Source organism: Pseudorasbora parva, chromosome 13, assembly GCF_024679245.1.
Source record: "Pseudorasbora parva isolate DD20220531a chromosome 13, ASM2467924v1, whole genome shotgun sequence".
Classification (NCBI taxonomy): domain Eukaryota; kingdom Metazoa; phylum Chordata; class Actinopteri; order Cypriniformes; family Gobionidae; genus Pseudorasbora; species Pseudorasbora parva.
Genome location: NC_090184.1, coordinates 2,882,462 through 2,904,152, shown reverse-complemented (window position 1 = coordinate 2,904,152; position 21,691 = coordinate 2,882,462). Strand labels below are relative to the sequence as shown.

At 43.3% G+C, this 21,691-nt stretch overlaps 1 protein-coding gene across 1 annotated transcript; it reads left to right on the top strand.

Moving 5' to 3' along the window:
* The first annotated feature begins 624 nt into the window (after positions 1-624).
* Positions 625-19,414, top strand: b3galt4 (UDP-Gal:betaGlcNAc beta 1,3-galactosyltransferase, polypeptide 4). The gene is made up of 2 exons (XM_067412429.1): positions 625-1,034; positions 17,905-19,414. Exon 2 carries the CDS (start codon positions 18,025-18,027, stop codon positions 19,132-19,134), a length of 1,110 nt encoding a protein of 369 aa, XP_067268530.1. The 5' UTR covers positions 625-1,034; positions 17,905-18,024; the 3' UTR covers positions 19,135-19,414.
* The last annotated feature ends 2,277 nt before the right edge of the window (positions 19,415-21,691 follow it).

Genomic DNA, 21,691 nt, shown 5'->3' with positions numbered 1-21,691 from the left:
CTCAAAACAAATTTAATATCCTTGTCATTGTCTTTTGATGAATGAAAACATGTTCTATATGGGTAGCTCAAAAATGATCAGCAATTACTTCTTTGCTTTGGGATTTTTTGTTCTTCCTCTTGCTTGTACACCTATTTTTACCAGCTCGTTCTCATGAAATGCGTATATATATATAGGTCGAATAGCACAATATGATTTACATCTTCACCCCAATGAATAGGTTTAGTTGTGTGGCATGCGTGCACACAAGGAAAAATTCAATAGCAGTGGTTTCTTGTCTCTTCACAATCAGTAGGTCTGACATGAATCACATAAATGCATATTTTCCATTCAAAACCACATATCTGAGAGAGAAAAATGTGTAGTTTGCATAGATGTTACTGCCTGTCGTTTAACATTTCTGTCGTAAAATAGTTCACATGTACTAAATGTTACTAAAACTGCAGGAATTCACACTCTGCATTTTTGGTTACCAACATTCTGTAAAATATGTATATTTTGTGTTCAACAGAAGAAGAAAAAACTGGATGTTATTGAACAACATGAGGGTGAGCAATTAAATGATGACAATTTTCATTTTTGGGTGAACTGTCCCTTTAAGACCATGGATTAACACGTTCACATATTAACCAAATGTTACATATTATTTGCCTTTGACAGTTACAGTACAGCTTCATAGGTCGATTACTCTCCAGTGAACAGGGAGTAGGGAGCAGTGCACACTGCGCAGTCTGTAAATCGGGCTCTGAGCCTCTTATTGGAATCGCCATATCTGTGCTCATCATCACCATCATATTTACTGCTCAGTGGATGCTCATGGCAGCGGATCCTGCGGTCAGGGCAGCGGGAATAAAATACCGGGATTGCAACAATAGTCAGACTGAAAAAATGCGCGCTCCTCTGGATTACATTAAACCGCTATGGAGAAACGGACATCCGAATGGGCCATGAATAAAGGATGCGTTTATCACCCTCATGGCAAAATGTGAACATTGCAAGGTTGCTTTTATTCCAGAGGATTCCGCGCTGGGAAGGTAACATTTCTACATTTCTACTTCAACCTTCAACACGCATTAAAAGAAACGACACGATGGTTTATATTCGCATGCGACTGCGAGACAGCGGAAACGCGCGAGCAAACAGATCAGGGCTGAGGATATTTCTAATGGCGTTTTTGTCTCATAGATCATGCATTGTGCTTCTGTTAGAGGAGCTGCTCGACTGTGTGTTGAAGTTCATTTTGATAGCTTAAATAGCTCGTTATTGTGCACTTATAGCCTACATGACAATCAATGTTAAAAGATAAAAAACTAACACTATTAAACATTTGTATTTTTGTAGGTATTTTTCCATAACGTTTTATACTGTACATCACAAAATGCATTATTACATTTACAAAATGTATGCATGATGAGTTGATGTGTTTGATCTATAATAGTTATAATACACACACACGTCTGGCGCGCTATCTAGGGGACTCTCCATAGACGTAATGTTTTGTACTGAATATTATTACACTAACCCTACCCATCACACTTAACTTTCTGCTTTTTACATTTTACAGTCAAAAGACATTACTTTCTTTCATTCTGTATGATTTATAAACTTTGGTACACACCATCGGGACCTCAGTTTATTTCCCCACAGTGACACGAGTCCCCAAATGAGTCTGTGTGCAGTCCTCAGCAGGATAGAAAAACATGTCCACACACACACACACACACACACACACACACATAGTGGAAACAATTTTGTCGCTCTGTCTGTCTAAGTGTTGAACATCCAAAATATTTTCAGAAAATAAATCTTAAAGGTGCACTATGTAAAAATGTTTCATTAAATAAATATCCAAAAACCATAGGCCAGTTTTATATATTTTGTTCAGTTGAGTTCTTAAAATATCACAAATGTTTCCAACTATTTGTAAATTGTAGAAAATGGCGATTTTACTCAATGAGCCGGGACGTGCGAGGACATCGGCTGTCGATAACATCATATCCGCGTTACCCTCAGTTACGGTTTTATTCTGCAGAAGCGCTTTACTCTTAGCAGTGTGAACAAGTGTCACAGCAGCCGCTGAGCGAACACACAGAGTAACGTCAGAACATCATTTTAAACACACTCAGATGTTGTAATTTAGGGGTGACCCCGAATAGTCGAAGATTCGATGCGGAGCCGGATTCGACCACCGATCTCAGTCGAATCTTCGCAGGTTATGAAACGAGGATCATACCATTTTGGCAATATGGGGGTGCTTAATATTTTAAAGACATGGCGCGGCGCAGATGTGCGATCCCTTTAAGGGCGCTGAGCTTCGCACCGGATGCACAGTGCCACGTTGTTTTTAAAATTCGAGCAAATGTGCACACACACCGGCGCCTGTCCGTAGCGACTCAGGAAGTTGTTTAAAATCCTGCCGCACCACAGAGTGCCATTTCAAGGCTTTATATTACATTTATATTTCCCTCAAATCACCAATGTGCAAACTGATTTCACCCTGTGCTACAAGATACATCCATCATGCAGCTCTTCTGTCAGAACTCGATTCAAAATTGAGCTTGTGTGTATATAACGTTAATGTGTGTGTCCGGTGTGAGATCCTGAGGCGCGGTGCTGAGCTTCAGTCCGGTGTGGGACCCCCTTTAGGCACAATTGGCTTAAGAACGTGCAGTAAACGTGCAGTAAAATTTGCATGATGTGTATTTCGATCGCGGCTTTAAAAGATTATGAGAAAACGGTATATGAATGTTTATCTACCACTTTACCTTTTATTTAAACCTAAATAAGAAAGCCATCGTCAGTTTATCTGTCCGTTTGCAGGCAGTTTTGGTCGCTTTATTAAAAGTTGTTGCTGTGTGCAGTGTGTAAAGAAAAAGAAAAATAGTTTTACCCTCTTGCTGACTAGTGTCGTGCCCCTCCAACCCATTCACACACACACAGATGATTCGACTATCAGTCGACTATAGAAAGATTCGACAATTCTGATTCGAATGTGTAAAGCCTTAGTCAGGGACAGCCCTAGTCTAATATGATAAACAGAGCTGCGTTACCTCACACTCACGACTGGAAAAGCAGAAATGGCGCCGGCGACTGTGGCATAATAAAAGTCCCGCTGCTGTAGTGCCGTGTTTTGTTCATCTAATTAACAATCACTCCAGCGGCCGTGCTCAGCTCCTCAACACTCGCTCCAGCTCTGCTTCACTACAGTAACGTTAATAACCAATCGCTCCAGCGGCCGTGCTCAGCTCCTCAACACTCGCTCCAGCTCTGCTTCACTACAGTAACGTTAATTACCAATCGCTCCAGCGGCCGTGCTCAGCTCCTCAACACTCGCTCCTGCTCTGCTTCGCTACAGTAACGTTAATAACCAATCGCTCCAGCGGCCGTGCTCAGCTCCTCAACACTCGCTCCAGCTCTGCTTCACTACAGTAACGTTAATAACCAATCGCTCCAGCGGCCGTGCTCAGCTCCTCAACACTCGCTCCAGCTCTGCTTCACTACAGTAACGTTAATTACCAATCGCTCCAGCGGCCGTGCTCAGCTCCTCAACACTCGCTCCTGCTCTGCTTCGCTACAGTAACGTTAATAACCAATCGCTCCAGCGGCCGTGCTCAGCTCCTCAACACTCGGTCCTGCTCTGCTACACTACAGTAACGTTAATAACCAATCACTCCAGCAGCCGTGCTCAGCTCCTCAACACTCGGTCCTGCTCTGCTACACTACAGTAACGTTAATAACCAATCACTCCAGCAGCCGTGCTCAGCTCCTCAACACTCGGTCCTGCTCTGCTTCGCTACAGTAACGTTAATAACCAATCGCTCCAGCGGCCGTGCTCAGCTCCTCAACACTCGCTCCTGCTCTGCTTCACTACAGTAACGTTAATAACCAATCACTCCAGCAGCCGTGCTCAGCTCCTCAACACTCGCTCCTGCTCTGCTTCACTACAGTAACGTTAATAACCAATCGCTCCAGCGGCCATGCTCAGCTCCTCAACACTCGCTCCAGCTCTGCTTCACTACAGTAACGTTAATAACCAATCGCTCCAGCAGCCGTGCTCAGCTCCTCAACACTCGCTCCAGCTCTGCTTCACTACAGTAACGTTAATAACCAATCGCTCCAGCGGCCGTACTCAGCTCCTCAACACTCGCTCCTGCTCTGCTTCACTACAGTAACGTTAATAACCAATCGCTCCAGCAGCCGTGCTCAGCTCCTCAACACTCGCTCCAGCTCTGCTTCACTACAGTAACGTTAATAACCAATCGCTCCAGCGGCCGTACTCAGCTCCTCAACACTCGCTCCTGCTCTGCTTCACTACAGTAACGTTAATAACCAATCGCTCCAGCAGCCGTGCTCAGCTCCTCAACACTCGGTCCTGCTCTGCTTCACTACAGTAACGTTAATAACCAATCGCTCCAGCAGCCGTACTCAGCTCCTCAACACTCGCTCCTGCTCTGCTTCACTACAGTAACGTTAATAACCAATCGCTCCAGCGGCCGTGCTCAGCTCCTCAACACTCGCTCCTAGTCTGCTTCACTACAGTAACGTTAATAACCAATCGCTCCAGCGGCCGTGCTCAGCTCCTCAACACTCGCTCCTGCTCTGCTTCACTACAGTAACGTTAATAACCAATCGCTCCAGCAGCCGTGCTCAGCTCCTCAACACTCGGTCCTGCTCTGCTTCACTACAGTAACGTTAATAACCAATCGCTCCAGCGGCCGTGCTCAGCTCCACAACACTCGCTCCTGCTCTGCTTCACTACAGTAACGTTAATAACCAATCGCTCCAGCGGCCGTGCTCAGCTCCTCAACACTCGGTCCTGCTCTGCTTCACTACAGTAACGTTAATAACCAATCGCCCCAGCGGCCGTGCTCAGCTCCTCAACACTCGCTCCTGCTCTGCTTCACTACAGTAACGTTAATAACCAATCGCTCCAGCGGCCGTGCTCAGCTCCTCAACACTCGCTCCTGCTCTGCTTCACTACAGTAACGTTAATAACCAATCGCTCCAGCGGCCGTGCTCAGCTCCTCAACACTCGGTCCTGCTCTGCTTCACTACAGTAACGTTAATAACCAATCGCTCCAGCGGCCGTGCTCAGCTCCACAACACTCGGTCCTGCTCTGCTTCACTACAGTAACGTTAATAACCAATCGCTCCAGCGGCCGTGCACAGCTCCTCAACACTCGGTCCTGCTCTGCTTCACTACAGTAACGTTAATAACCAATCGCTCCAGCGGCCGTGCTCAGCTCCTCAACACTCGCTCCTGCTCTGCTTCACTACAGTAACGTTAATAACCAATCGCTCCAGCGGCCGTGCTCAGCTCCTCAACACTCGCTCCTGCTCTGCTTCACTACAGTAACGTTAATAACCAATCGCTCCAGCGGCCGTGCTCAGCTCCTCAACACTCGCTCCTGCTCTGCTTCACTACAGTAACGTTAATAACCAATCGCTCCAGCAGCCGTACTCAGCTCCTCAACACTCGCTCCTGCTCTGCTTCACTACAGTAACGTTAATAACCAATCGCTCCAGCAGCCGTGCTCAGCTCCTCAACACTCGGTCCTGCTCTGCTTCGCTACAGTAACGTTAATAACCAATCGCTCCAGCGGCCGTGCTCAGCTCCTCAACACTCGCTCCTGCTCTGCTTCACTACAGTAACGTTAATAACCAATCGCTCCAGCGGCCGTGCACAGCTCCTCAACACTCGGTCCTGCTCTGCTTCACTACAGTAACGTTAATAACCAATCGCTCCAGCGGCCGTGCTCAGCTCCACAACACTCGGTCCTGCTCTGCTTCACTACAGTAACGTTAATAACCAATCGCTCCAGCGGCCGTGCTCAGCTCCTCAACACTCGCTCCAGCTCTGCTTCACTACAGTAACGTTAATAACCAATCGCTCCAGCGGCCGTGCTCAGCTCCTCAATACTCGCTCCTGCTCTGCTTCACTACAGTAACGTTAATAACCAATCGCTCCAGCAGCCGTACTCAGCTCCTCAACACTCGGCCCTGCTCTGCTTTACTACAGTAACGTTAATAATCAATCGCTCCAGCGGCCGTGCACAGCTCCTCAACACTCGGTCCTGCTCTGCTTTACTACAGTAACGTTAATAATCTCATCCATCAACATGATTTCTGCTCGAGTCCTATCCCGATTCTTTCCCACCAGCTGTGAGGTGAAGATGTCCCAAGATGCTGCGCTCAGACTTGGCCTCATCAAACTACGCCTTTGTTTTGAATAGGCGACCTCTAGTGGACGGAAAAAAGTTACATAGTGCAGTTTTAAGCACCAATGAGTTAAGATACAGTAGCATGTGTCTGTTACTTGAACTGCTGCTAAACACTTTTTTTTTCAATGTTACCCTTTATTTAAATTTTCAGTGTAATAATATATCTCAGTAATATAAATTAAGTTCACGTACCTGCTATATGGGTAGAGAAGGATTAGGGTTTGATTTAGTTTCAGATGCATGTAATTATGCACAGGGGCATAGCTAGCAATTTTGGGCCCTATGAAAGAATATGAGGTTGGGTGCCAAACATACAGGCCAACCTATAGCGATCCAAAATCGTTGTTAGCCATTTAATTATATATACACTTCTCAAACAAAAGTTGGAGAACGGTATGATTTTTAAAATGTTTTTAAGAAGTCTCTTCGCTCTGCTAACCAAGGCTGCTTTTATGTTTTTAAAATACAAAAAAAGCTGTAATATTGTGAAATATTATTCAAATGTAAAATATCTGTTCTCTATGTGAATATATAGTAAAGTGTAATTTATTCCTGTGATCAAAGCTGAATTTATCATCATTACTCCAGTCTTCAGTGTCACTGATCCTTCACTCTCATATCACTGCTCAAGAAGTATTTATTATTATTATTATCAATGTTGAAAGCAGCTGTGTACAACATTTTTTAGGATAATTTGATGAAAGTGTTTTGTTTTTTTGTTTTTTTTGAGAAAGAACTTAAACTAATATATAATTTATTCAGCAAGGATGCATTAAATTGTTCAAGTAAGTAGTGTTATATATTTTGTTCCGTTGAGTACTTACAATATCACAAATATGTCCAACTATTTGTAAATTGTGAGAAAATTGCTATTTTAACCAAGCACCGGGACGTGTCAGCATAGAGTTTGAGCGAGTTGCCTGTCCATCGCGTCATATCTGCGATCCTGACTGCAATTTGAAGGCAGATTCAGGTGTATTCAGCTGCCTACAGGCAAAACAATAAGCCGAATCTTGACTTTCAGATTTTTCAAGACATGAATTGTCCTTATACCAGGAACCCCTGTACCAGGCTGAGTTCTGGGACATGTTAAAACAAAAGGATTGGTACAATTCCAACCCAACCCAAATCAGATGATTTGATTCATACACTATCAACTGGCAACTCTCAGGACCGCTTACAGGATCTGCCTGTTTGGCTGCTTCCACGGCATGCTGCTTTGCAACACAGCTTTTCCTTAAAGGGTTAGTTCACCCAAAAATGAAAATTATTTCATTAATTACTCACCCTCATGTCGTTGGACACCCGTAAGACCTTCGCTCATCTTCAGAACACAAATGAAGATATTTTTGTTGAAAGCTGAGAAAGGCTTCAGAAAGGCCTCCATTGGCATTCAGTCCATTCCCACTCACAAGACCCATAAAGGCACTAAACACATCGATACAAAGTCCATCTCACTACAGCGGCTGTACAATCATTTTACAATGCGACGAGAATAGTTTTTGTGCGCAAAAAAAAATCTAAATAATGACTTTATCCGCCAAGTTATTGTCTTCCGTGTAGGTCTCGGCCGTGAACTCAGGCGATAGCGGCTCCTCCTCTTCCGGGTCATGAACGGTGGAGCTGCGTCATATTCTCAGTGGATAAAGTCGTTATTTTGATTTTTGTGCACACAATAACTATTTTGGTTGCATTGTAAAATGATTGTACAGCCACTGTAGTGAGATGGGCTTTGTGTTGATGTGTTTAGTGCCTTTATGGGTCTTGTGAGTGGGAATGGACTGAATGATAATGGAGGCCTTTCTGAAGCCTTTCTCAGCTTTCAACAAAAATATCTTCACTTGTGTTCCAAAGATGAACGAAGGTGTTACGGGTGTCCAACGACATGAGGGGGAGTAATTAATGAAATCATTTTCATTTTTGGGTGAACTAACCCTTTGACATTTAAAAGGCCATTGTAAATAAAAACTATAAAAACATCCTGTAAGTTTCAGGGCCCAGTTGCATACAATGACTTGAATGGTTGTATCCCTAAGGAGGAAAAATCCCTGAGGATTAAGAGCATTGCAACAAACATCACTCTTACCTGAAGGCAGGCGTACTGTGCAAATTCAGACACTCTGGAGATTGTGAGATATTGCACATGCTACGAGGCAGTATAATCGCATCAAAGCAGCTGGTACAAAACTCAACTGCAATGCACGGCGAGCCGGCGGCGATCACACGAGCTTTCGCTCTAAACACAGAGACTGGAGATTTCAATGCTGCTGTCATAACTTCAGATAGAAATAATAAAATAAAAATATTTGTGTGTAAATGATTTGTTGAAAAGCAGAGAACAGCAGCCATTCCTTTCAACAGAAACAAACCAGGGAGAGAGAGGGTGCACACATGAGTGTATGGTTGAAGCCACTGAGCTATAGTCTAATCATACTAATCAATCTAAGGTTGTGCATGATTTGGCAATTAGTGGACCGCTATACACTGGTTTAAATCGGGCCGACTCTCCAAAAAATTTAACATGTTTAAAAATGATCAACATGCTCATCTCATAATTCCTCTCACACACTGTGAGCCGCAGCCAAACAAGCATCCCCGATGTCCGCACGATTTCTCCCGAGAGTAAAATATCATCTGTGAGCTTTAGCTCGCACGTGTACGCCCATCTTAAGTGTTTACTAAGCATTTCTCCATAGTTTCGGGCAAAATACAGCGTAAAGAAAAAGCGTAAGTTACGAAATCTCACACAATAAACAAACCATAACAGACAACTGACTTTAAAACAAATGTAGTATTTACTAAACCATACAGCTGTACTACGATACTTTGGCTATGGAGAATATTAAATGCAGTCTGATGAACGACACAGAGCGTCCTCGAGCACATTAGTCCAGCTACGACTCCGGACCAGAGGATGTTCAGAATCCTGACATGTCACTCACATTGTTTTCCATTCAATTACATTTATACACCTATCAGGCATAACATTATGACCTAATATTGTGTTCGTCCCAATGGACTACACTAGACCCCTGAAGGTGTGCTGCGGTATTCGGCACCAAGATGTTAGCAGCAGATCTTTTAAGTCCTATAAGTTGCGAGGTGGGGCCTCCATGGATCGGACTTGTTTGTTCAGTACATCCCACAGGTGCTCGATTGGATTGAGATCTGGGGAATCTGGAGGCTGAGTCGACGCCTCAAACTGGTTGTTGTGCTCCTCAAACCATTCCTGAAGCATTTGTGCTTTGTGTCAGGAGCATTATCCTGCTGGAAGAGCCACAGCCACCAGAATACCGTTTCCATGAAAGGCTGAACATGGTCTCAGCAATGCTTAGGTAGGTGGAGCGTGTCAAAGTAACATCCACATGGATGGAGGACCCAAGGTTTCCCAGCAGAACATTGGCCAAAGCATCACACTGCCTCCGCCGGCTCGCCTTCTTCCCATAGTGCATCCTGGGGCCATGTGTTCCCCAGGTAAGCCACACACACACACACCCGGCCATCCACGTGATGTAAAAGAACACGTGATTCCTCAGACCAGGCCACCTTCTTCCATTGCTCCGTGGTCCAGTTCTGATGCTCACGTGCCACTGTTGGTGCTTTCGGCGGGGTCAGGGGTCAGCATGGGCACCCTGACTGGTCAGCAGCTATGCCGCCCCATACGCAACAAACTGAGATGCTCTGTGTATTCTGACAGCTTTCTATCAGAACCAGCATTACCTTCTGGAGCAGTTTGAGCTCCAGTAGCTCGTCTGTTTGATCGGACCACACGGGCCAGCCTTCGCTCCCCACGTGCATCAATGAGCCTTGGCCGCCCATGACCCTGTGGCCGGTTCTCCACTGGTCCTTCCTTGGAGCACTTTTGATAGATACTGACCACTGCAGACCGGGAACAGCCCACAAGAGCTGCAGATATCTAAACCAAACTTTTTATTATAAAAAACTACCAAGCCAGCCGCTATAATCAGTCACTCTTGCACACAAGATGAAAGCCTGGCATGAGATAATTAATTTAAGCGCACAGTGGAAGTAATGAAAAAATATGAAAACTTGGGTGTTGAATGTTTATTTAAATTGATTTTTTGACAGGATACAACATTTCACATCATGCTTTTCAACAAGCTTATTTTAATTGATTGGTAGAATTGCATATCGGTACTTCCTCCTCCTCAATTTACATTAAATCATCTATTGCGTTTGAGTTCAGGAGATGACTTAAAGGACCTGTTTTGATTCCTTATTTTTTTGAGGGTGTAAGGCCCGTCCAATCGTCCCAACAAAGGTGTCCTGTAAGCGGGTGTAGGTTTCTGTGTTGTCTTTTCAGTGGGGTAAAGTAGCTTAATTCCAGTTAAACTTTTATCTGACTCCATTTTATCATGACCTGGAATTTATGTTAGAATGCCAATTCATTATCGACCATTTATATGATAATTTATCTAGACATCTGATTATTCCAATTAACTCTTTTATTGAACGTGTCGCACAGGGTCCTCACACCGGCCGTTCATTATACGGCTCCACAATCACAAACTTGTCAGTCTTAGTTATTTAGACAGAGGTAATTAACTGTACTATTTAGAGCATTGCTCCCATGCTCACTAACTAAAACAAAGTTAATCCCCATAGATCTGTGTACACTTGAATAAAGCAACGTTGCTTTATTCAAGTGCACACAGATCTATGGGGATTAACTTTTTTTTTAGATGTACGTTATCTCTAGACAGAGGTCATGACCACTACTTCAGAAATAAGCTGACCATTAGAGAAAGTATTGGTTTGGTCGTGGTTTCCCATGTACACTTAGCTAGAGTAACTTTACATTAAACAGAGGTAAAGCTCACCCTATATAGGTTTGTTGATCAACATTCACAATGTGAATTTGCATCAATCAAAAATCCAGACCTGTAGTTTACACCTAATTGAGGTAATATGCATGAAAGACCAATTGACAGAGGGATACACCTCCCCACCATAAGCAAAATATCTCTAAACTCTTAAAACTTTATTACCTTTTGGTTTACTTTTGTGGGGATTATCCAATCTGGATGGAGCCAGCCCAAATTCCACCAGTATGTCCAGTGTCCAATTAGAGGGAAAAACACACTTGACCATGTTTATAGCAATGTCAAGCATGGATATATGGCTTCACTTCTCCCCCATCTTGGACTGTCTGACCATATTTAATTGTTTCTGACTCTGGCATAAAGACTAGAGTCACTAATAAATGAGGTAAAGCCAACTACTAAAACAATACAAATGTGGCCAGAAGGGGCGTCTAGGCAACTCTCCGTTGAACTGACTGGACTGTATTTGTGGATGAAAATATTGACATCTCCACATTCTCTGTGCTATTTTACATTAAATGCTGCATTGAAAATGTGACCACAATAAAACGGATTTGCATGTTTCTTGTGACCAAGAATGCAAAAGTCCTACTGAAGGCCCGTAATTCTGCTTTCCGGTCTGGTGGCATGCTGCAGTACAGGATGAACCTGAAGAAGGGCGTCAGGGATGCTAAAGCGGCCTACAGGTGGAGACTCGAGAACCATTTCAGCAACTCGTTACATCAATTACAACACCAGCAGTCTGAACAACAACAGTGCTTCAGAGGCAGAGCAGCTCAACCAGTACTTTGGCCGCTTCAAGGTGGAAACAACTGGGACTACCACAAATCCAGCTCCCGACAACAACAGCCACAAAATATCCTCCAGCCTGCCGAGGTGATACACACTCTCTGTATAATCAACATGTGAAAACCAGCGGGTCTAGCTGATTAGGTGAGGTACGGTATTTACAAATATCTTTCGACAAATTTCTTTGTTGCAGTGCACAGTTCCAACCTCCTGAAGACATCAACAATAGTGCCAGTGTCAAAGCAGACCGCCATTACAACACTCACTGATTATAGGTCTATTGCACTTGACACCTAAGCCCCTTTCACACTGCGATTCCGGCAAATACACGGATAATGCGACTCGGCATTTGTTCCCGGGCCGCTAGATTGGGTCCATTCACACTGCCAGCGAAATACCGTAATATGTGCGCTTTCACACACAACGCTTAACGGTCCCGGGTCGAGTTGACACGTGACATCCTGATGTGACGTATAACGGCGAGCGATCTCCGCTTCAGCGCGGATAGTAAGGAGCTCCGTGGTCTCGACTTGTGTCCAGTTTGCGCACATTTCTGCTTGTTTAATTTTAGTTTCTTTTGTATACGAACACTCTCTGCGTTTAAAACACAGACGAGCTCTTCTGGCACTGCAGGGTTGTATTATTGAAAAAACAAGCTCTAGGAGTCGCACGATAACTACGTACACGTTGCGGCATTAGTTTCGCCTTTTGTTCACACAGCGCTCGTCCCGGGTCGAATCCCGCAATGTTACTAGGTCCCCGACCCGGGTTCAATTCGGTAATCAATGCTGGGACGTGGTTGCTTTCACACAGAAGGCGACCCGGCAATGTTCCGGGAATATTGCGGGTCCGACGTGCAGTGTGAAAGGGGCTCTATAGTTACAAAATGCCTGGAGATGCTGGTTCTGCATCACATCAAGGCTGCTCTGCTACTCACCTTGACTCCACCAGTATGCATACAGGGCCAACAGATCGCCAGATGATGCCATCTCTGTCCTCCACACTGTACTGTGCCTCCTGGAACACCACACACCATATGCATTGCTGCTGTTCGTGGACTACAGGTCTGCTTTTAATGCCATCTTACCCAGTAGATTGCTCTCCAAGATGTCTGACCTTGGCATACAGTACAACATCTAAATGTAAATTAAGGACTTCTTAAAAGGGTGGTTGACTATGATTTCACTTTTTAAACTTTAGTAAGTGTGTAATGTTGCTGTTTGAGCATAAACAACATCTGCAGAGTTACGACCCTTCAAAGTAACTAAAATTGACAGAATTGACCCCCTATTGACAGAAATGAGAGAGTGAGGAGAGGATCTTTCAGCCGGGACTCTTTAGTCCGCCGAGTCGAAGTACTCTCAGAAGTGCTATTCCGCCATACATTATAGTTCTCCTTTTTAATCCACTTAGAAAAGTGTCACGTTTTATTTTATGTCACCATACTAGGTCGTTCAACTATTGGTGTAATTGTATTTAAATAGGGGAAACGTGGAGGTGTTTGGTACTTCTAACTTGATCTCTGTTTGGTTCCATAGCGAATGAACTGGGCTTAGTGGGCTAAGCTAAATGCTATCAGATCGTCACCGCGCGTCAGAGAGATTAAGTGCACGCACTGAGACGAGAGAGGTGTGTAACAACTCGTTTAAGTTAAGGGAATAACATAGTTTAATATGAAAAAGCGGTGGAGTATCCCTTTAAGGACTACAACAAGCTTCTTCACGGGTTAGTGACATCACTTACCCTGACATAAACCCCACCCCCGGGAACACACAAGATAATGTATGAAGATAGGTTACTCATCCTCTTTCCATTCAGAAACGTCCTGTCTCTTTCTACGTTTTCTCTTCTTCTTGTGTCTCTATCATTGTCCGAATCCGTTTTGAACATAAAAGGCAGTTTCATTGCCCGTCTGAATGAGGTAATCAGAGCTTGAAGCTTCGCCCCATGAGCAGCAGCTCATTTGCATTTAAAGGGACACACAAAAATGCATGCTCATCCTTAAAAAGTGTCCAATTTAACATGCTTTAAAAAAAGTTCTTTGTGTTATTTTGAGCTAAAACTTCACCTACAATCTCTGGGGACATCAGACTTATTTTACATCTTGTAAAAAGAGGCAATCAACCACCCCTTTAACAACATCTCAGAGGATCTCATGGATGATAAACATCACGGCATTAGTCAATAAGGTACAAAAGCGGCTGAACTTTATAAGAACGCTCAGGAAGGTAAACCTATCACATGGCATGCTGGTGCGGTATGGAGGCTGCTCTGCGTCTGATGAAAAGGCTTTGCAGAGAGTTATAAGGACTGCACCGAACATCATCACAAACCAACAGTTACCAAACAGTTACTGAGCATTTTATTTCATTTATTTATTATGTGCAATAGCATTTGAGCACTTTATTTCATTTCTGTGAAAAATGGCCTTCGTTTGTAATATACACTTTATTTTATTTTCTTTAACGTTATCTGTATGCGTTGGCCAGCACACAGTATTTTGTTGTATAGTTGTTTGTAAAATGACAATAAAAAATCACTATGCAACTACTGTGAGAAAGACCGTCCCGGAACAGAAAATCTGTAGCGCGTTCTGACGGACTGATATCAGAGTTGCCACTTCCTGTAGACTGATCTGACGACAGCTCCACCTGTGTGCTCCTGACATTGTTCAATGTTGTGCGTTCATGCAACTAATAACACAACATAACATTCCATTATGTTTCTACCATCCTCACATTGTAAATGGATGTCACTGACTGCCTGACAAATGTTATTAAAGAGAAGTTTGAAGAGGATATCATTCTCCCGTGCCTGATTCTCTTACCGGAATCACTGTCCATAATTGTCCGTCAGCAGAACTGAAAATTAATTAAGGTTGCTAAAGGTGCTACCCCGCAACAACTACATTTGTTTGTCAACTTATTCTACTAAACCTAAGCTAACAGTCTTAACGGTACTTATTACAGTAAATACTGAATATTTTACTAACTGATATTATGTAAATAAACTAACCTAATATATTTTGTACTTTTATAGCACACTGACAACTAACACAGGTGGTAAAGAGAAAGACATAAAGAATCAAAGTTCAGAAGTTCAAAAGTTTTTCTACAAGCTGAGTAAAATATTAACTTATAGAGGATGCACACAGAACACCAGCATCTAATAACATGATGGTAAAACGATGCAATAAACAATCATTTAACAACATAACATGTAAGATAAAGACCGAAGACCTAGAGAAACTCAGGGCTTAATACTGCAGGGCAAAGGTATGTGCAAGTGATTGTGTTTGATCTGTTTACTTGCGGTTGGGTTTTATATATTGCTTGTACTGGTACAGACTTGGAGGTGGCATGCTAACAATTTGGATTACTTAAAAAATATTACGTAAGTTGAATACAGAAGGCGGTTTAGCGGCAGCTAGATATTGTACTTTATAACGTGTTAAATATGAATATTTTTTATATATATGATGTTTGATGTTTTTATGGTAAACCAGTTCTCAAATATTAAATGTTTTGCTGCTTACATCACACTCTTGAAATTGTAACATTAATCATTAATATTAATCGAAAACATAAAGGCTTCTTTGATTTGCAGCATTAAGAAAAGAAAATATTGGTGAGGACAATTTGTCCATTTTTAATTATTCAGGGGGACTTGTCACTAGGGATGTCCTGATCCGATCACGTGAATTCAGACTCAATCGGAATCGGACGTTACCTCCCGATCAGGACTCGGATATATATGTATATTCTCAACTTTTTTTTTAACGCATCAATAGTTATGCAGTGGCACACAGTAAGACCCTTTTAACTCCACACAGAAACAGCAACGCTTGCGGCATGACGTCACTTTTGTTATTTAAATCAAGCCTTCAGTACCTATATGTGCAGCACCCCTCTCAGATAAGTTAGTTTATGTCACTGAAGGCAGTTATCATCACGATGATTTCATTTCAAGTGTTCGTTTTTAAAATAAGTTTAGTTTTAGTTAGTTATTTGATGCTATAAAAACGGGGGGTGTGACGTCACGATTGACAGCTGAGATCGACGGCTTCTCTGAGTAAAGTTGTCGCTGAGGCACTAACGGACTTTTTCCGGGATTTAATTTAATTTAATTTCTACATTTCCATAACTGTTTATTTCACACCAACATAATTAACTGTTCTGCATCTGTGAGAGTATGGGCGGGCTTTTGATATCGCGACTGTACTACCTGCTCTCTATTGCGCAAATCCGGTCCCAGACTTTTTTTATTTTTACTGTTGCACTAAAATCCAAAAGTGAAGAATTTATTACTTGATTGTTCAAGCTACCTCACAGAAGTGCTCTGTTTGTTAACAGAGTTGTTGAATGTTAAAATAAGGTGAATTAAAAAAAAAAAAAAGGAACATCCTGGATTGTTTTTATCGCTCTTCTTTGTTCTTTTTTTATGTATTATAGAAGTGTCGGATCGGGACTCGGTATCGGCAGATACTCAAAGTCAAATGACTCGAACTCGAGGGCAAAAAAACCTGACCGGGACATCCCTACTTGTCACCCTTAGGGCCCTATTTTAACGATCTGAAGCGCAAGTGTCAAAGCGCGAAGCGCAAGTAACTTTGTGGGCAGGTCTCGGCGCTGTTGCTATTTTGCCGGCGGGATAAATGGCTCTTGCGCCCGGCGCAAATCTAAAATGGGCTGGTCTGAAGTAGCTTCATTATTCGTAGGTGTGGTTTGGGCGTAACGTGAATAAACCAATCAGAGCGGCATCCAACATTCCCTTTAAAAGCAGCTGCGCAAGTTCCATTATGGGTCGCTATTATTATGGCGTATTTACCAGGCGCACGCCAGGAGCGGTTCACAGCCGAGGAGACTGATGTTCTTGAAGAGCAGTGAAAGACAAAGAAGTTGTGTTGAATGGGGATGGGAGAAACCCACCCAAAATAGCATCGGTTAAACAGGCGTGGGAGGAAATAGCCACAATTGTTTCATCAGCTGGCATCCCCAGGACGTCGCACCAGTGCCGCAAGTGCTACAATGACATCAGAAGATGGGGAAAGTCCAAGCTTGCCAGCATCAATCGGGCACACTGCGTAACAGGAGGTGGATCTGCCTCTACTCAGGACCTGACGCCAGCACACCACAATGATTTCCGTCATCTCATGTGTTAATATTTTTTTAGTGTAACAATTTATGATTTGCAAAAATAACTGTTGCATCTGTGTAGATTACATGAGCAAAGTGTATGCGCGTTGTGCACGCTCTACATTATGGTCAAGCATGCGCCCTTAAAATAGCATAATGAACAACGCGCAACGCGCCACTGACTTTAGACGAGGCGCAATTGTTTAATGGAACAGCAAAATAGCTCCAGGGATTGTTTGCGCCGGAACACGCCTCCTTTTTTGCGCTGGACCGCCCAGGGAGCGCAAGTTCATTCACTGGTTTAGCGACGTGCTTCTGTGGAGGGAAAAGCACGCTTTGCGCGGGTGCAAAATAGGAATGACACATGCGTCGGTGTACAAAGTCAATTGCGCTGGGTGCAAGATAGGGCCCTTAATGTCTATGTTGGTTACGGCCCTGGTTTGGGTCAAATATGGACAATCCCTAGCCTGGTCCTACCAGACTCTCATACATTTCAATTGTACAGAGAGTCTGGCCACTCTCCATAGACAAGTGTTAACATTCTTGAAGGAGGGAACTCAGTTGAAGTTTAAAATTATTAGATCTGCCATCACCAATTGCTAACGTTTACTGAGTGGATAAGGTAAAATTTGACCGGAGAAAAATAGTGAGTATACCGCAATCTCAGATGGAGTACTGAAGGAAGAAAAAAATTGAGCGGAAGTACGAAGGAGGCCGGAGCCAGGCTAGACAAACCCAACCGTTTATTTAAATTTTAAACCAAACAGTTGGGTTTGTCGACATTTGACCCAGACATGGGTTGAAACAACCCAGTAGTTTTTAGAGTGTAGTGTATGCAAGTTAAAGAATATATTTTTTTTGCTCTAGATATCAGCTATTAACACTAATCTACAGTTTGTCTTTTTCCTCTTGCAGTTGGCGTTGCAGAGAAAAGCAGAACTGGACACCATGCAGTGGTCTCTTCCCTGGATCTGTCCATAATCATACCCAAAAAGGAGGAGTAAAGAAGTTTTTCTTCTGATCTCTAAAAAGAAAATGGTGCATAGTTTTAGGATCTGTAAGGGGCGTATTGGGAAGCGAGGAGGCCATTTAGGGTTCGTCCATTACCTCTCCATCATAGTCTTCTGTGGCTCCCTGCTTGCTTTACTCTTTATTGATGTCATTGAACTATGGGTGACCTCGCTGGGCATGAGCCGAATGGAAGGGCCTCATGGACCGCTCCTTCCTCACAGTATACCTCCGACCCGTTCGGAAGAGTACCTGCTTATGCCCAGCATCCACGTCTGCCAGCGTGCCAAACCGTACCTCATTACTCTGGTGGCATCTGCACCTCAAAACAGAAAGGCCCGCCAGGCCATTCGTGACACCTGGGGAGGGGAAGTACAAGTCAGGGGTCACCGAGTCATGACCCTATTTATGGTCGGTCAGCCATCGGACCCAGTCCTCGGCAAAGAATTGGTGGAGGAGTCAAAGGAGCGTGGGGACCTTGTGCAGGGTCGCTTCGTTGACTCCTATGCCAACTTGACCCTTAAAACTCTGTCTATGCTGGGCTGGGCACGCCGTTTCTGCCCACAGGCTCGCTATCTGGCGAAGGTGGATGATGACGTACTCTTCAACCCTAGTGCTCTTCTGCAGTATCTCAACCACAGCTTTAAAGCACCCGAAAGCGAACTCGCCGAGCTTTACCTGGGACGCGTCCACATGCAGGTCGCTCCGGACCGAAATCCTGCCAGTAGACACTTCACGTCAGAAACGTTGTACGCCGGTGTAGTTTTTCCTGATTACTGCAGCGGGACGGCCTATGTGCTTTCTCGACCCGCTTTGTTAAAGCTGTCACTAGCAGCCGTCGACATACGCTTAGTCAGTCCATTGCCCCCAGAGGATGTGTTTGTGGGGATTTGCGCTCACACGGCAGGCATTGCACCGACCCATTCTCCGCTCTTCTCCGGAGGACCAGCTGTACCTTACAGCCGTTGCTGTTACCAAACTATGGTGTCTGTCCACCACACCAAGCCAGGGGACATGGTGCACTACTGGGCCAAAGTGCACTCCACTGCCCCATGCTCGTGGTTGGGCATGCGCACATCTCTTGGTGTGTGTAAAGTAAGAGCACTTCTCGGGACACTGTTGGGGAGAGACTTCTGAAATAGCCAAAGGGAAATGAGGATACTATTTTTATTATGCAATACTTTCATTTTTGTTCACTGCTTCTGTAATGACCGTCTAGGGGTCAGTCGCAACAGGAAGAGGAAGAAATGAGTCTCACTACCAGAGAGATAAAGTTATGCAAATGTTTATTTCTTACACAGGGTTTAGCTCGGAGGCAGACAAGGGCAAAATAACAAACAGAAGAATCCTTTTTTTAAACCTCTACAATTCCTAATTTTGACCCTAAACATCAAACACACACACTCATATATATATATATATATATATATATATATATATATATATATATATATACAGTTCCTTCTAAAAAAAATTGCATATTGTGATAAAGTTCATTATTTTCCATAATGTAATGATAAAAATTAAACTTTCATATATTTTAGATTCATTGCACACCAACTGAAATATTTCAGGTCTTTTATTGTTTTAATACTGATGATTTTGGCACACAGCTCATGAAAACCCAAAATTCCCATCTCAAAAAATTAGCATATTTCATCCGACCAATAAAAGAAAAGTGTTTTTAAAACAAAAAAAGTCAACCTTCAAATAATTATGTTCAGTTATGCACTCAATACTTGGTGGGGAATCCTTTTGCAGAAATGACTGCTTCAGTGCGGCGTGGCATGGAGGCGATCAGCCTGTGGCACTGCTGAGGTGTTCTGGAGGACCAGGATGCTTCGATAGCGGCCTTAAGCTCATCCAGAGTGTTGGGTCTTGCGTCTCTCAACTTTCTCTTCACAATATCCCACAGATTCTCTACGGGGTTCAGGTCAGGAGAGTTGAGCACAGTAATACCATGGTCAGTAAACCATTCACCAGTGGTTTTGGCACTGTGAGCAGGTGCCAGGTCGTGCTGAAAAACCAAATCTTCATCTCCAAAAAGCTTTTCAGCAGATGGAAGCATGAAGTGCTCCAAAATCTCCTGATAGCTCGCTGCATTGACCCTGCCCTTGATAAAACACAGTGGACCAACACCAGCAGCTGACATGGCACCCCAGACCATCACTGACTGTGGGTACCTGACACTGGACTTCAGGCATTTGGGCATTTCCTTCTCCCCAGTCTTCCTCCAGACTCTGGCACCTTGATTTCCGAATGACATGCAAAATTTGCACACAAAAAAGTACTTTGGACCACTGAGCAACAGTCCAGTGCTGCTTCTCTGTAGCCCTAAGTGTCTTGACTTGGGGAATGCGGCACCTGTAGCCCATTTCCTGCACACACCTGTGCACGGTGGCTCTGGATGTTTCTACTCCAGACTCAGTCCACTGCTTCCGCAGGTCCCCCAAGGTCTGGAGTCGGTCCTTCTCCACAATCTTCCTCAGGGTCTGCTCACCTCTTCTCGTTGAGCAGCGTTTTTGCCACACTTTTTCCTTCCCACAGACTTCCCACTGAGGTGCCTTGATACAGCACTCTGGGAACAGCCTATTCGTTCAGAAATGTCTTTCTGTGTCTTCCCCTCTCGCTTGAGGGTGTCAATGATGGCCTTCTGGACAGCAGTCAGGTCGGCAGTCTTACCCACGATTGCGGTTTTGAGTAATGAACCAGGCTGGGAGTTTTTAAAAGCCTCAGGAATCTTTTGCAGGTGTTTAGAGTTCATTACACTCTAAAAACTAATACTATGATTTACTAAAAATTTTTGGTGAAACATTTTTACACTAAAAAAATTGAGTACATTTTAAAGCAGTGAAATCAATTATAGACACCATATGAACTGAGTAAATGTAAGTAAAAAAATTAAGTAGATCTGAGTAACTGCATTTGTTACATTAACAAATTCAATTGAGTAGAAAAAATTGGGTAAAAAGCATTTAAAAACCAATATTTATGACTAATATGAACTGTTTTTATTTATGAGTATTACTAACTTGTATAGTATAACTTTAATTTCCTCTAAACCTTTGTAAAATACTCCACAGTCCACACAAACACACTTATACATGACATGGCCTTTATTGTCGACGAGTACAGCAATAACGTTACAGCATATATTACTGTTTTGACATGTAAAGAATAACAGTTATTTTACAACATTTAAACTCATGTAACAAACATTTTAGAAGTAAAAATTAAACATTTAAAAGTAATTCAAGTGTAATCAACCGGTCTGTTATCCCATTTCCACCGTATCAGCGCTGTTTCTCGAGCCTGAAATGGACTAACGTTAGCGGTCTGCGGGTGGACTTTGAACTTGAGACCACTGTCCTGCGTTTCATTCGTAGCTGAAAGATGCTGCGAGGCGCCAGACTCCATAACCTGACAATAAACAAACAGTGCCCAGTTTTAATAAGATTTTATCATCCAAATTCATTATATTCATTATCTTTATGAATAAAGTTGTGTGTTTTGAGCAACACAGCAGGCGTTTCAAAGATCAACGCCACACGTTAACTTAAGGTGACTCACACTGCGTCCCTGTATGTTGTTTTGAATTAAATAAAATGCCTTTTAGCACAGTAATGATTATTTAGATTTAAAAAAAAACATACAAACCTGAATTTCACAGAGGAAATGCCCCAATTCTGCGACG